Below are 13,743 nucleotides of genomic sequence, written 5' to 3' on the forward strand. Positions count from 1 at the left end.
TGTGTGTGTGTGTGGCCAGCTCAGCCCACCAGGGGGCGCGGCTGGCTGGCATGTGGTGCTGGGGGATCGAACCGTGGTCCCTGTGCTTTGCTAAGCTTGTTCTAAGTAGGTACTTTAGACCACTGAGCCATCTCACCAGCCCAAAACAGAGAAACTTTTTTTTTTTTTGTAGAACCGGGGATTGAACTCAGGCCCTTGCACTTGCCAGGGAAGCACTTATTCCACTGAGCCATCTCCCCGGCCCTTTAGTTTTTATTTTGAGGCAAAATCTAAATTGCTAAATTGTCTAGGTTGAGTTTGATATTACAGTCCTGCCTCAGCCTCCCAAGATACTGGATTATGGACCTGCACCACCATGCCCGGCTCCAAATGTCATTTTTTTTTTTTTTTGTGGAACTGGTGAACTCATCCTTGCATTTGCCAGTCAAGCGCTTATCCTACTGAGCCATCTCCCTGGCCCTTCAAATGTCTTTTATAGTTAGATTCAATGGCTAATGTTTCAAATCCAGGGTTCAAATTACTTTTTGGAAAGGGTTTCTTTTTAAGATTTTTTTGAGGGGGCCAGCTCAGCCCACGCTAGGGCAGGGCTGCCATAGCAGGTGGTGTTGGGGATCGAACTGAGGTTCCCTGCGCCTCTCTAAGCTTGCCTAAGTAGATGCTTTTTACTGAACTATCTCCTTGGTCCCTTTAAAAATTTTTAATTATCAAATAAAAAGAACAATGTATTTTATCTTATAAAATGAAAAGGAATTAAATAAGAAGGCTAGCAAGATAGCTCAGTGGACTAAGTGCCTGCTTAGGCAAGTGCAAGGACTCTAGGGTTCAATCCCTGGTATCACATGCCAAACAGCCCCTGCCCTCAGGCATGATGAGACAGCCACTGAGAGCAGGTGTGGTCACATATGCCTATAATCCTAGTACTGGGGGAGACTGAGACAAGATCACCACAAGTCTTAGCTGCGTAGTGAGACCCTGTATCAAAGTACATTTTAAAAAAAGGAAAGGAACAATTTGTAGAATATTTGTTAGACTATAATTCACAAATGGAAGATTAGAAAAGGTTTCATTTTAATGAGTCCTTTGAAGATTTTAAGAACTGATAATGAAGGATGAATCTGACTTTCTGGAAGACAAGAATGGGAAAGTATTTAATGGCAGATTTAAGGAGGCAAGACCACCAAACATCTTAGCAATAACATGAGTCATGGCAGTATTTTTGTTGAAATTGAGCCTATTTTCATGGGTGATGAATTGCATTTACTACAACAAGCTTTTCATTAGAAACATGAGCCAGCTGAGCATGGTGGCACATTCCTCTAATCCCAGCACTTTCAGAGACTGAGGCAGAAGGATTGTTGTAAATTTGAGGCTAGCCTGGGTTACCTAGTGAGTTCAAGGCCAACCTGTACTACATAGCAAGACCCTGTCTCAAAAACCAACCAACCAAAAAAAAAAAAAAATCGTTTTGTTTAAGACTGGTATTTTTTTTTTTTTTTTGCGGAACCGGGGATTGAACTCAGGCCCTTGCGCTTGCCAGGGAAGCGCTTATTCCACTAAGCCATTTCCCTGGCCCCTCAAGACTGATATTTTGCAGGTGACATCAGTAATTTTTTTTTTTTTTTTTTTTTTTGCGGAACCGGGGATTGAACTCAGGCCCTTGCGCTTGCCAGGGAAGCGCTTATTCCACTAAGCCATCTCCCCGGCCCCGACATCAATAATTTGAATGATGGTTCATTTTAACCCTGAGATCTGTGTTCTTTTTTTTTTAAATTTTATTTATTTATTTATTTATTTATGGGGGGGGGGCAGCTCAGCCCACCAGGGGGCGGGGCTGGCTGGCATGTGGTGCTGGGGGATTGAACCGCGGTCCCTGTGCTTTGCTAAGCTTGTTCTAAGTAGGTGCTTTAGACCACTGAGCCATCTCACCAGCCCCGTCTGTGTTCTTATAAAAGGTACAAGTGTAGTAAATGGAAGGAAAAAGATGTATTTGCTTATAGTGCTGAGATTGAATATGGTGTATGGTATATGCCAACAGGCAAACTAAACTCTTTTATTTCTTTCTTTTTTTTTTTTTTTTTTTGCGGAACCGGGGATTGAACTCAGACCCTTGCCAAGGAAGTGCTTATTCTACTGAGCCATCTTCCAGGCCCCAAACTCTTTATTTCTGAGCTACACACCTACTTCCACCTTCTTTTGTGGAGCCAGGGATTGAACTCAGGCCCTTGTGCTTGCCAGAAAAGCACTTATTCTACTGAGCTATCTCCCCAGCCCCCCCCTCCCTTTTTTTTTTTTTTTTTTGGTGGAACTGGGGATTGAATTCAGGCCCTTAGTGCTTGCCAGGCAAGCACTTATTGTATTGAGCCATGTCCCTGGCCCCAACCCCCTCTACCTTTTTTAAGTACTGAAGATGGAACCCAAGTTTGCTATATAACTGAGCTGTATCTCCAGCTCTTTTTAAATTTATGTATTTGGTACAGGGTCTCACTACACAGCTTGGACTCCTAGTGATCTTCCTGTTTTCAGCCTCCACTGCACTGGGATTATAGATGTGTGCCACATGCCCAGACTGGGTTGTAGGCTCAATGAGCCTGGGGATGGGGATGGTGCCAGCACGGCATGCAGCACTGGGAATCGATCCCTGATCCCTGCACTTGCCTAAGCAGGTGCTTAGTCTGCTGAGCTATCTTGCTGGCACTTTTTATGTTTTATTATGAATCAGGGTCATGCTAAATTGTACTGGCTGGCCTCAAGTTTGTGGTGGTCCTGCCTCACCTTTCAGAGTAACTAGAAGTGTAGAAATACAATATAACATTCAGCTGTACAGTGCTTTAAAAGAATGATTTGAGATCTAGGGAGTAGTTAAGCAGTAGAAAACCTGCCTAGCATGTGTAAGCTTCCATTCCCACCAGAAAAGGAAGGACAGAAAAAAGGAAGGAGGAAGGAAGGGAGAGTAGGCGGGCAGACAGACAGGTAGGCAGTCCTGCTGGCCAATCTGATTTTAAAGACAAGTTCTAAATATAGTACTCCAATAGATACTTAGAATTTTGTCATTTTCTGGGAATTACAGAAAAGAGGGAAAGTACTTTCTATATAGAAAAATGTAGTTAAGATAATTCTCTAATGCATTTCTAGGGACTAAATCCAGGGCCTTCACATTGATGCTGAGGCAGGAGGATCACCACAAGTTTGAGGCCAGTCTGGGCTACATAGTGAATGGAAGGCCAGCCTGAGCTATATAATGAGACCCCATCTCAAAAAAAAAAAAAAAAAGTGAGGGGTTATAGCTCGTAAATGCCTGCCTGAATGGAAGGTCCCAGAGTTTGATCCCTGGCACCTGGCATCCCCCCCCCCCAAAGACATGGTCTTTTTGCGTTAACCAATCTACTAGAGCTTGTGATCCTCCTGTCCCGGTATGCGAGTACGGTGGAATCACAGATTCATGCTTGGATCATTTTTATGTAGGGTTTTTTTTTTGTATTTAGTATAGGGTCTGCAGGGTATCACTACGCAGATCTGACTCCTAATGATCCTCCTGTTTTCAGCCTCCCAAGTGCTGGGATTACAGGTGGGCTCCCCCAGGCCCAGAGCTGTCTCAGTGTGTCCCAGGGGTAGGGCCAGCAAGACATGAGTATCAAATTGGATCAAATCTTAGTCCCTGCACCTGCCTAAGCAGGAGCTGTAGTCTGGAGAGGTATCTGGCCCAGCCTGATACCGTTTTTGTTAGAAAAAGAGATAAGGGGGGCTGAGGAGATGTCTCAGTAGAATAAGCACTTGCCTGGCAAGTGTAAGGGCCTGAGTTCGATCCTTGGTGGGGGTGGGGGGGCGGAGAAAGAAAGAAAAAAGAAAAGGAGATAAGAGACCCTAGCCCATTTTCTACTTATAGCACTTCAGTTTCAGTTTCCATTCTGACTAGAATATTGGTGTGGCTAAGAAACTTGATTGTGAAATATTTACTTTGTTAATCAAATCTGCATGTAACTACTGAACATGGCATGTTTCAGAGTGTAGATTTCTTTTATAAATATATGGTACTGGGGATTGAACAACGTTCATGGGATACATTCTCAGATCTTTTTATTTCAAGACAGTCTTCTTAAGTTGCCCATGATGAATTTTTATTTATTTATTTATTTATTTATTTTCCCTATGCTGAATTTAAACTTGCCATCCTCCTGTCTCTGTTTCCCAGAGTATTGGGATTTTTTTTTTTTTCGGAACCGGGGATTGAACTCAGGCCCTTGTGCTTGCCAGGGAAGCGCTTATTCCACTGAGCCATCTCCTCAGTCCCAGAGTATTGGGATTACAAGTAAGCACTATCACACCCAATTCACTGTATGGCTATCTGTAGATGGAATTATTTTGGTAATGGAAGGCATGTAAGCTTCCAGAATGGGGAGGGGCTACACTAAGACTGTTCAGTTTGTGTGTATGGGTGAGCTGTCTTTTAAGAGTTTATGAGCTGAGCCATGGATGTATTATACACATGTAACCAGAGCTTTCTGGGAGGCTGAGGCAGGTTCATTAATTAAAGTCCAGCTTGGGCAAGGTAACAAAACCCTGTCTCTAATTTGTTTTTTTTTTTTTTTGCGGAACCAGGGATTGAACTCGGGGCCTTGCACTTGCCAGGGAAGCACTTATTCCACTGAGCCATCTCCTCGGCCCCCCGTCTCTAATTTTTTAACAACTATCTCAGATAGGAATGGAGGGTACAGGTCAGCCAGGACCTGGTTTCAATCCCCCGTACTATAAAAAGTTTCTTTTAAAAAGCTCATGTGTTCTTGGGGTGGTACTCAGCTGTAATACAAGCTTTAAGGAAGTTGGGACAGAGGGATTACAAGTTGGGGAACAGTCTAGGCTACATAGTTCAGGGTGACATGGGCTACATATTGAAACCCTGTCTCCAAAGAACAGAACCTCAAAACAAAAAAGTATGTGTGAGAAAATAAAGTGAACAAAACTACTCTTGAGGAGCCTGAATTATTATTATTATTATATTTTTGGCGGAACCAGGATTGAATTTAGGCCCTTGTACTTGCCAGGAAAGTGCTTATTCCACCGAGCCATCTCCCTGGCCCCGAATTTTTATGTATATATTTATTTATTTATTTTTTTAACTCAGGCTTTTGTGCTTGCCAGGGAAGTGCTTATTGTACTGAGCCATCTCCCCAGCCCCTTAATGTCTTTTTTTGTTTTGCAGTAATGGGGATTGAACTCAGGACCTTGCGTTTTCAGGGTCTCACTACACAGCTCAGACTGGCCTTGAGCTCACTTTGTAGCCCAGGTTGGTCTCAAACTCACAATGATCCCCCTGCCTCAGCCTCCCAGAGTACTGGGATTACAGGCGTGCGCCACTACTGACTTGCATATGAATTATGATTCTGAAGATGTATTTTAATTTCCTCATCTAGTGTACTTTTGAAATGTGTGATGATTCTTATCAGATTTTTTTTGTAGTTAAATTGTTAAAATTAGAAGAGTGGAAATGAATATTTTTTCAATTTCATTTTTAATTTCTTCTTTTTTCTTTTTTGTGGAACCAGGGATTGAACTCAGACCCTTGTACTTGGCAGGGAAGTGCTTATTCCACTGAGCCATCTCCCTGGCCCTAATTTCATTTTTAAATTGATGATTTTTTTTCTTTAGTTTACTTTTTGCCAGGCAAGTGCTTATTCTATTGAGCTATCTCCCCGGCTCTATTTAGTTTACTTTTTGATGCTCCTATATCCATGTATTAGCTCTTCCTATTTTTGAAAAGAAAAACATTATGTAAAGAGCCTTTGCTGAAAGACATCTGTGAGCTGGGGTGGTGGTGCTTGCACTCAGGAGAATACGGCAGGAGTGCCACAAGTTTGAGATTAACCTGCATGACACAGAGGGTTGAGGGTCGTCCTGAGCTACAAAGGGAGACCCTGTCTCAGAAAACCAAAATAAGGAAAGAGGAAGAAAGGAAGGAGGGAAAAAATAACATAGGAAGCTGACTATCTCTTACTATCTTTTTTAGTGCCTAAAGTACCTAAACAAAGAACACAGGATGCAATCAGTAAATATCACTCACTTGAATAAATGAGTAAATAAAACTTCTGAAGGAGTTTAGGTCAAGTTTCCTTGAAATGATAGTGGACATGTAGTTGTTTATTTTTTTTAATGTATTTAGTACAGGGTTTACAGGGTCTCACTATGTAGATTGGACTTGTAGTGATTCTCCTGTTTTCAGCCTCCCAAGCACTGGGTTTACAGGTGCATGCTACCATGCCTAGTCTCAATCTCTGTCTCAGCACCCTCGGTGTGGGGCCAGCACAGCCAGGATCAAACAGGCACTTTAATCCGCTGAGCAATCTGAGCTATCTGGCTGACCTGGACATGTAGTTAAATAGTTGGTATAGAAGTGAAATAAAGCTTATATGAGGGGCTGGAGAGGTGGCTCAGTGGTCTAAAGCACCTACTTAGAACAAGCTTAGCAAAGCACAGGGACCGCGGTTCAATCCCCCAGCACCACATGCCAGCCAGCCCCGCCCCCTGGTGGGCTGAGCTGGCCACACACACACATACACACACACACACACACACACAAATAAATAAAAATTAAAAAAAAAAAACATGAGAGGATTTGTATTCTTCAGTTAGAGTACTTTTGGGAAAAAAATAAATTACCTTGATTGTGCTGGGAATATAGCTCAGTGGCACAAAGGGCCTGCGTGGCAAGGGCAAGGTCATAAGTTTGATTCCCCATTTACCCCCCCCCCATTTTTTTTCACCTTGGTTTATTCTGAGTAGACTTATATTAACCCAGATGTCAAATGCAGACATAAACTTGGTTAATGGTATTTAAAATCCTTTTTTAATTTGTGGTCTGTGCTTGAATTTCTGTAAGCAAAGGCTGTCAAATACCTACCTTTATTCTCTTCATATCGTCTGCATACTTTCCTTAGCTATTTTATTTTAGTTAGCCTCACTTTATTTATTTATTTATTTTTGCATTACCAGGAGCCTCATTTTTTAAAATCTTTTTTTTCTTCTTTGTGGTATTTGAGGATTAATTTAAAAATCTTTTTTTTCTTCTTTGTGGTATTTGAGGATTAAACCCAGAACTGTTCTCCCCCTGCCCTTTCATCTGAAATCCTTTTTTATTTGTTTATTTATTTATTTTTTTGTGGTTGACTCAGCCCACCCTAGGGGTGGGGCTTGCACAGCATGTGGTGTAAGGGATTGAACCCCAGTCCCTACACTTGCCTAAGTAGGTGCTTTAGACTGTTGAGCTATCTCACTAGCCTCTCCTTTTTTATTTTGAGACAAGGTCTTCCCGAGTTGCCCAGGCTGGATCCCTGTGAGTTCAAGACCACCTACATAGTGAGACATGTCTTTTTTTTCTTTTAATTTTTTTGTGGAACCAGGGATTTGAACTCAGGTCCTTGCACTTGCCAAGGAAGCACTTAATCCACTGAGCCATCTCCCTGGCCCCTGTGACACATGGCTTTATTTTTTTTTTTTTTTTTTTTTGAGACTGGGTCTCATTGTATAGTTTAGGCTGGGCCTTACACTCACAGTGCAGCTTGGATTGACCTTGAATTTGTAGGGATCTTCCTGCCTCCGCCTCCCTAGCGCCGGAATTACAGGTGTGTTCTACACACCTGACTCTTGACTTTTTTTTTTCTTTTGGAACTGGGGTTGAACTCAGGCCCTTGCACTTACCAGGCAAGCACTTATTCTACTGAGCTATCTCCCCAGCTCTTGACTTTGTGGGTTTTTTTTTTAAATTTTTATTTATTTATTTTTGTGTGTGTGTGTGGCTAGCTCAGCCCACCAGGGGGGCGGGGCTGGCTGGCATGTGGTGCTGGAGGATCGAACTGTGGTCCGTGTGCTTTGCTTAGTTTACCTTGTTCTAAATAGGTGCTTTAGACCACTGAGCCATCTCACCAGCTTCTTGACTTTGTTTAAAATCTGCAGTTTACCAGACTTCATTGGAATCTGTTTTTATTTATTTAAATTTTTTTTAAAATTTATTTGTGTGTGTGTGTGTGTGTGTGTGTGTGTGTGTGTATGGCCAGCTCAGCCCACCAGGGGGCGGGGCTGGCTGGCATGTGGTGCTGGGGGATTGAACCGCGGTCCCTGTGCTTTGCTAAGCTTGTTCTAAGTAGGTGCTTTAGACCACTGAGCCATCTCACCAGCCCCAAAGATGACTATTAGTGAGCTGGGGATTGAACTCAGATCCTTGTGCTTGCCAGGGAAGCACTTATTCCACTGAGCCATCTCCCCGGCCCCTAAATTTTGTTTTTTTGAAACAGGGTCTTGCTATATAATTCAGGCTGGCCTCAAGCTTGTGATGATCCTTCTGCCTGTGCCTCCCAAGTGCTGGGATCACAAGTGTGTATATCACTCTTAAGTGTATTATTCTTTTTTTTTTTTTTTTTTGAGACAGTGTAACCCAGGTTGGCCTTGAACTTGCAGCCATCCTCTTGCCTCAGCCTCCCAAGTGTTGGTCACAGCTGTTTACCATCAGGCCTGACTATATTATTATTATTATTATTTTTTTTTTTTAATGTGTTTAGGACAGGGTCTACAGGGTCTTACTGTGTAGATCAGACTCAGTAATTTTCCTGTTTTCGCCCTCCCAAGCGCTGGGATTACAGGTGCATGCCACCATGCCCAGTCTCAGTCGCTGTCTCAGTGTACCCCAGGGGCGGGGCCAGCATGGCACACCAGGGATCGAACTCTGGCTGCTGCGTTCTGCCTCAGCAGGCACTTTAGTCGACTGAACAATCTGGCCAGCCCTCTGACTGTATTGTTCTTTTACAGTAAGTACTTATTCCACTGAACCATCTCCTCAGCCCAACTGTATTGTTCTTAAGAGCAGAGTCTCTAAAATATGAAACTCTTGGTAGAAAATAAAGGATCTGTATGAGCATTCAAATTTGAGCTCATGGGCTACAGAGATAGCTCAGCAGACTAAGTGCCTGCCTGGCAAGCCTGAGGACATGTTTTATAGTTTTTTTTTTGTACAGGGTCTCACTATGTAGATGGACTCCTAGTGCTCTGCTTGTGTTCAGCCTCCTAAGAGCTGGCATTATAGGTGTGCGCCACCACACCCAGTCTTAAGCCCCTGGGTTGAGGCCCACATGGCATATCTTCATGAATCCTGGCCACTGGGTCTGCCTAAGCCTGAGCTTTAATCCACTGAGCTATCTGGCTGGCCCTCATGTTTTACAGTTTAAAGACTTACAAGTATTTACACTGTACTCACGGATCATTATAATTTCCAAGACTAAAATTTGGACAGGGGCGGGGAGATGGCTCAGTAGGATAAGTGCTTGACTGGCAAACACAAGGATCTGAGTTCAATCCCCGGTTCCACACAAAAAAAAAAGGAAATGTAAAATAAATAAATAAATAAATAAAATTTGGACAGGACTCTGGCAAACTTTTTTTATGTGACCTAATTACCACATGGGAACCTGTATATAGGTGTGATTGGAAACTAGGAATTAACTGATGCTGGTAACGTGTACGTCAGCAATTCCTGGTATAAATCTTTGATTATTTATTATTATTATTATTATTATTATTATTATTTGCCAGAACCAGGGATTGAACACAGGCCCTTGTGCTTGCCAGGGAAGTGCTTAGTCTACTGAGCCATCTCCTTGGCCCCAAATCTTCAATTATTGACTGACATAAAATATCTCTTTCCTTAAGTTAGACCCTGTATCTGCATCTTGGTTATGATATAAAGGTATGTGCATCTTAGTGCCTGACACTAACGAATAATGGCAGTATTATTAAATACATAGTTTTAAGGGTCATCATTAAATTTTCAATATTTTTCATACATTGGAACTTGTTAAATAGGATTTGGACTCTACTGAAATTATGTACCCTTAACTTGCACATATCCCATCAAATAGTTCTTCCTTCTTGAAAGAAATGTACAACAAATATGTAGTTTTTCAGAAGGAGTCTATAAAGTAGACTTTGGAGGAAACATCCTAAATATATGACATACTGAACCTGACTTCAGTAACATTCATGAGGCAGTTTGGATTCTTGGATTTGTTTTTTTCTTCTAGTGAAGCAGAATCAAGAAAATCTATTGCTAAATCATGAGGCATTAAAGTTTATAAAGAATATTCTGATATTTGAGAAATGAATTTTTCTTTTTCTTTTTTTTTTTTTTTTCCAGTACCAGGGATTGAACTCAGGACCTTGTGCTTGCCAGGCAGGCGCTTATTCTACTGAGCTATCTCCCTGGGGCCCATTTCTGAGTATCTTTAAAAATACATTGAGGGGGCTGGTGAGATGGCTCAGTGGTCTAAAGCACCTACTTAGAACGAGCTTAGCAAAGCATAGGGACCGCGGTTCAATCCCCCAGCACCCACATGCCAGCCAGCCCCGCCCCCTGGTGGGCTGATCTGTACACACACACACACACACACACACACAATAAATAAATAAATAAACTTTAAAAAGAAATAAAAATACATTGAGTCCTGACTCAGGAGTTTTCTGGTAATAGATCTTGTTGAGGGCTAGAAAAACGTGAGTACAGATTATGATGTTCATCTCTACCTGTAACTCAGTAGGAAGTTTCAGGTGATTATTGTATTCTCCATTGATTATTCCCATTCTGGGTAATGTGATATAAAGTAACCTAGATTCTGTTGTTATGTCTGACTTATGAGGGCTTAAAATGATTAAAAAGGATGTAGCTCTTGAGACTGTTGTCTTATATTTTGAATGAGCTCTCATATGGAAAAAAAAATCAGAGTTTCACACACAAAGAGCATCAGTATACCTTAAAAAGATATATTGTAAAAAATGGATATTCCTTATGGTTCTAGGAAGTATTAAAGCAAAGCATCTATCTTCTTATTACCACCTATCAGAAAAGAACTATGAGGGCTGGCAAGATAGCTCAGCGGACTAAGCACCTGCTTAGGCAAGCATAGGGGCCAGGGTTTGATCCCTGGCAGCACCTACCATGCCTGCTCTGTGCCTGTGTGTACTGAGCCAGTGATGGAGTCGGCTTGGTGGTGCGCGCCTGTAATCCCGGTGCTGGAGAGGCTGAAAACAGGAGGATCACTATGAGTTTGAGCTGTGTAGTGAGATCCTGCACACACACAAAAAGGAACTGTGGAGGAATGGATAGGATTTTATCCTTTTCAACCTTCTGATAATGGGAGTAGAATTTATTTGTAGCTATAAACTAGTGTCCTGCATTGTAGGATCTCTTTTCTGAGGATGTATGTGGCATATTCTCATGAATAAATGGTTATAGTTAAAAAAAAAACTGGATCCAAAAATAGACTTTTAAAATCTATTGTAAGAAACCTATTCTTATTTATTTTGTACACTGACTAGTATAATTTTATGGTTATTTGAGGTGCCCTCCTGCTACCAGCTGCATTAATAATTGTGAAATAGTTGCTTGGACTCTTTTTCCTTAGATACTTAGTTTGAGACTTACTTACTTTGGTGAGAGATACTTCTGCTTTTTATTTTATTATTTTATTTTTATTTTTTTTTGCGGAACCGGGGATTGAACTCAGACCCTTGCGCTTGCCAGGGAAGCGCTTATTCCACTGAGCCATCTCCCCGGCCTACTTCTGCTTTTTAAAAAAGTAGAATAATTTGGTGGAAAGGGTGATTGAAATATACAGTGAATGTTTAAGTTTTTAAAAAATTTATTACACTAAAAGACACATTGCTGTTAATCCCCCTCAAAGTATTTCTTCCTCTTTGAACATATTTATCCTGTTATTGGCTACTTTCAGAAGCAGATCTGGATGTTTTCTTTCATAAAATTTCTATTAGATGGGATAAAAAATATGTTGAATGCTGCCTGTACAGAAAGGCAAACTTATGAAAACATTGCCGTGAATAGTCTTTATCAGGCACTAGTGACTTAGCTCTTCTCCAAAGTCAAAATGACCATGAAATTAAATGTTTGAATTGATTCTGAACATTGAGGCAGTCACAACACCTTGCCAACTACACTGAAAAGGACTTCCAGAACTGCTTCAGAAAATTGCAAGGATGATTGGATAAGCATGTTTAAGCATGTGTGTGTTAGCGGGTATTTGGAGGGGGGTAGATGACAACGTGTTTTTTACTATAATAATTTTGTTTTTTGTTGAGACAGGGTCTCACTATGTAATTCAGGCCAGCTTTAAACTTGCTGTGTATCCCAAGGTGGCCTCAAACACAAGTTGATCACCTGCCTCAGTCTCGCATGCGCTGGTATTGTAGGTGTGTGCCACCACATCTGGCACTGTATTGTAACATGTTTTTAAATGTGCACTGTATGCTTCTATCACATTTCATATTTTTTCACTAGGTTTTGATTTTCAAGTTAGCTGTATCTTTTTTTTTTTTTTACATTTATTTCTTTATTTTGTGTGTGTGTGTGTGTGTGTGTGTGTGGCCAGCTCAGCCCACCAGGGGGCGGGGCTGGCTGGCATGTGGTGCTGGGGGATTGAACCGCGGTCCCTGTGCTTTGCATAGCTTAGCTTGTTCTAAGTAGGTGCTTTAGACCACTGAGCCATCTCACCAGCCCCTATTGTATCTTTTGGCTCTTGTTTATTCTTTCAGATTTTCACACTAGGGAGACAATACAATGTTTATACCTGTGGGTCTGGTTTATTTCGCTTAGGAGTATGGCCTCAGGGCTGGGGAGATAGCTTGATGGTCTAAGTGCCTGCCTGGCAAGCACAGGTAAGATCCCTGGTACTGCACATCATGCACCCCAGGCACATGTGCAGGGCCCCAAAACTAAGTGTACTGGCACACATCTGTAATGCCGGGGCTGAGGCTGAGACAAGAGGATCACTACAAGTCCAAGCTTCAAAGCAAAACCCTTACCAAAGAAGTAGGGGCTGGTGAGATGGCTCAGTGGTCTAAAGCGCCTACTTAGAACAAGCTCAGCAAAGCACAGGGACCGCGGTTCAATCCCCCAGCACCACATGTCAGCCAGCCCCGCCCCCTGGTGGGCTGAGCTGGCCACGCACACACACACACACACACACAAATAAAAATTAAAAAAAAAAATTTGATGAAAAAAATAATATGTAATATCCCAGTTTTTAAATTTTATTTTTTTCCTTAAAAAATCATTGTAATCCTTTAATCTGTACATTTTAATCTTCCTTGTAAAGTTGTATTCACATTTCCTTTTAGTAATTAAAGTGCTTTTTTCCTCTATACCTCTATTTAGTCCAAAAGAAATTCTTCCTTCAAAACCTGTAAAGAAAGAGAAAGAACAGAGGACACGCCATTTACTCACCGACCTTCCTCTCCCTCCTGAGCTCCCTGGTGGTGACCCATCTCCCCCAGAGTCTCCAGAGCCAAAGGCAATTACTCCACCACAGCAGCCGTTTAAGAAGAGACCAAAGTGAGTTTTGGAGAGATCTTTTTTTTTTTTTTTAAACTGTTAAAAAGTAACCATCTTATTCCATCTGAGTTTCTCTTTTTTCCTGAAAGAGCTATTTTTTTTTAAAACTTGTATTTATTTATGGGTCTCGCTGTATAGCCCAGGGCCAGCATGGCATGTGGTACCAGGGATTTAACCCAGGTCCTTGTGCTTGCCAGGCAGGTACTTGGATTGCTAAGCTGTTTCCCCAGCTCCTAGAGATCTATTCTTTTTAAATTTTTGTTCATTTTATTTTTTTGGCAGAACTGGGGATTGAACTCAGGCCCTTGTGCTTGCCAGGCAAGCACTTATTCAACTGAGTTATCTCTCTCTTTTTTTTTTTT

General features: G+C 41.7%; 1 protein-coding gene across 3 annotated transcripts in view; it reads left to right on the forward strand.

The window, feature by feature from the left end:
• Cdk12 (cyclin dependent kinase 12) overlaps window positions 1–13,743 on the forward strand; it is an 82,902-nt gene that overhangs the window by 14,682 nt on the left and 54,477 nt on the right. For all 3 annotated transcript variants that reach the window (XR_002821575.1, XM_004633702.2, XM_004633703.2), the window contains exon 3: window positions 13,205–13,381. Coding sequence is in view for 2 of the 3 variants with exons in the window: in XM_004633702.2 (XP_004633759.1) it covers window positions 13,205–13,381 (177 nt within the window). In the remaining variant the exon portion in view is untranslated. The remainder of the gene's footprint in view (window positions 1–13,204; window positions 13,382–13,743) is intronic.

Source organism: Octodon degus, unplaced genomic scaffold, assembly GCF_000260255.1.
Source record: "Octodon degus isolate 3935 unplaced genomic scaffold, OctDeg1.0 scaffold00056, whole genome shotgun sequence".
NCBI lineage: Eukaryota > Metazoa > Chordata > Mammalia > Rodentia > Octodontidae > Octodon > Octodon degus.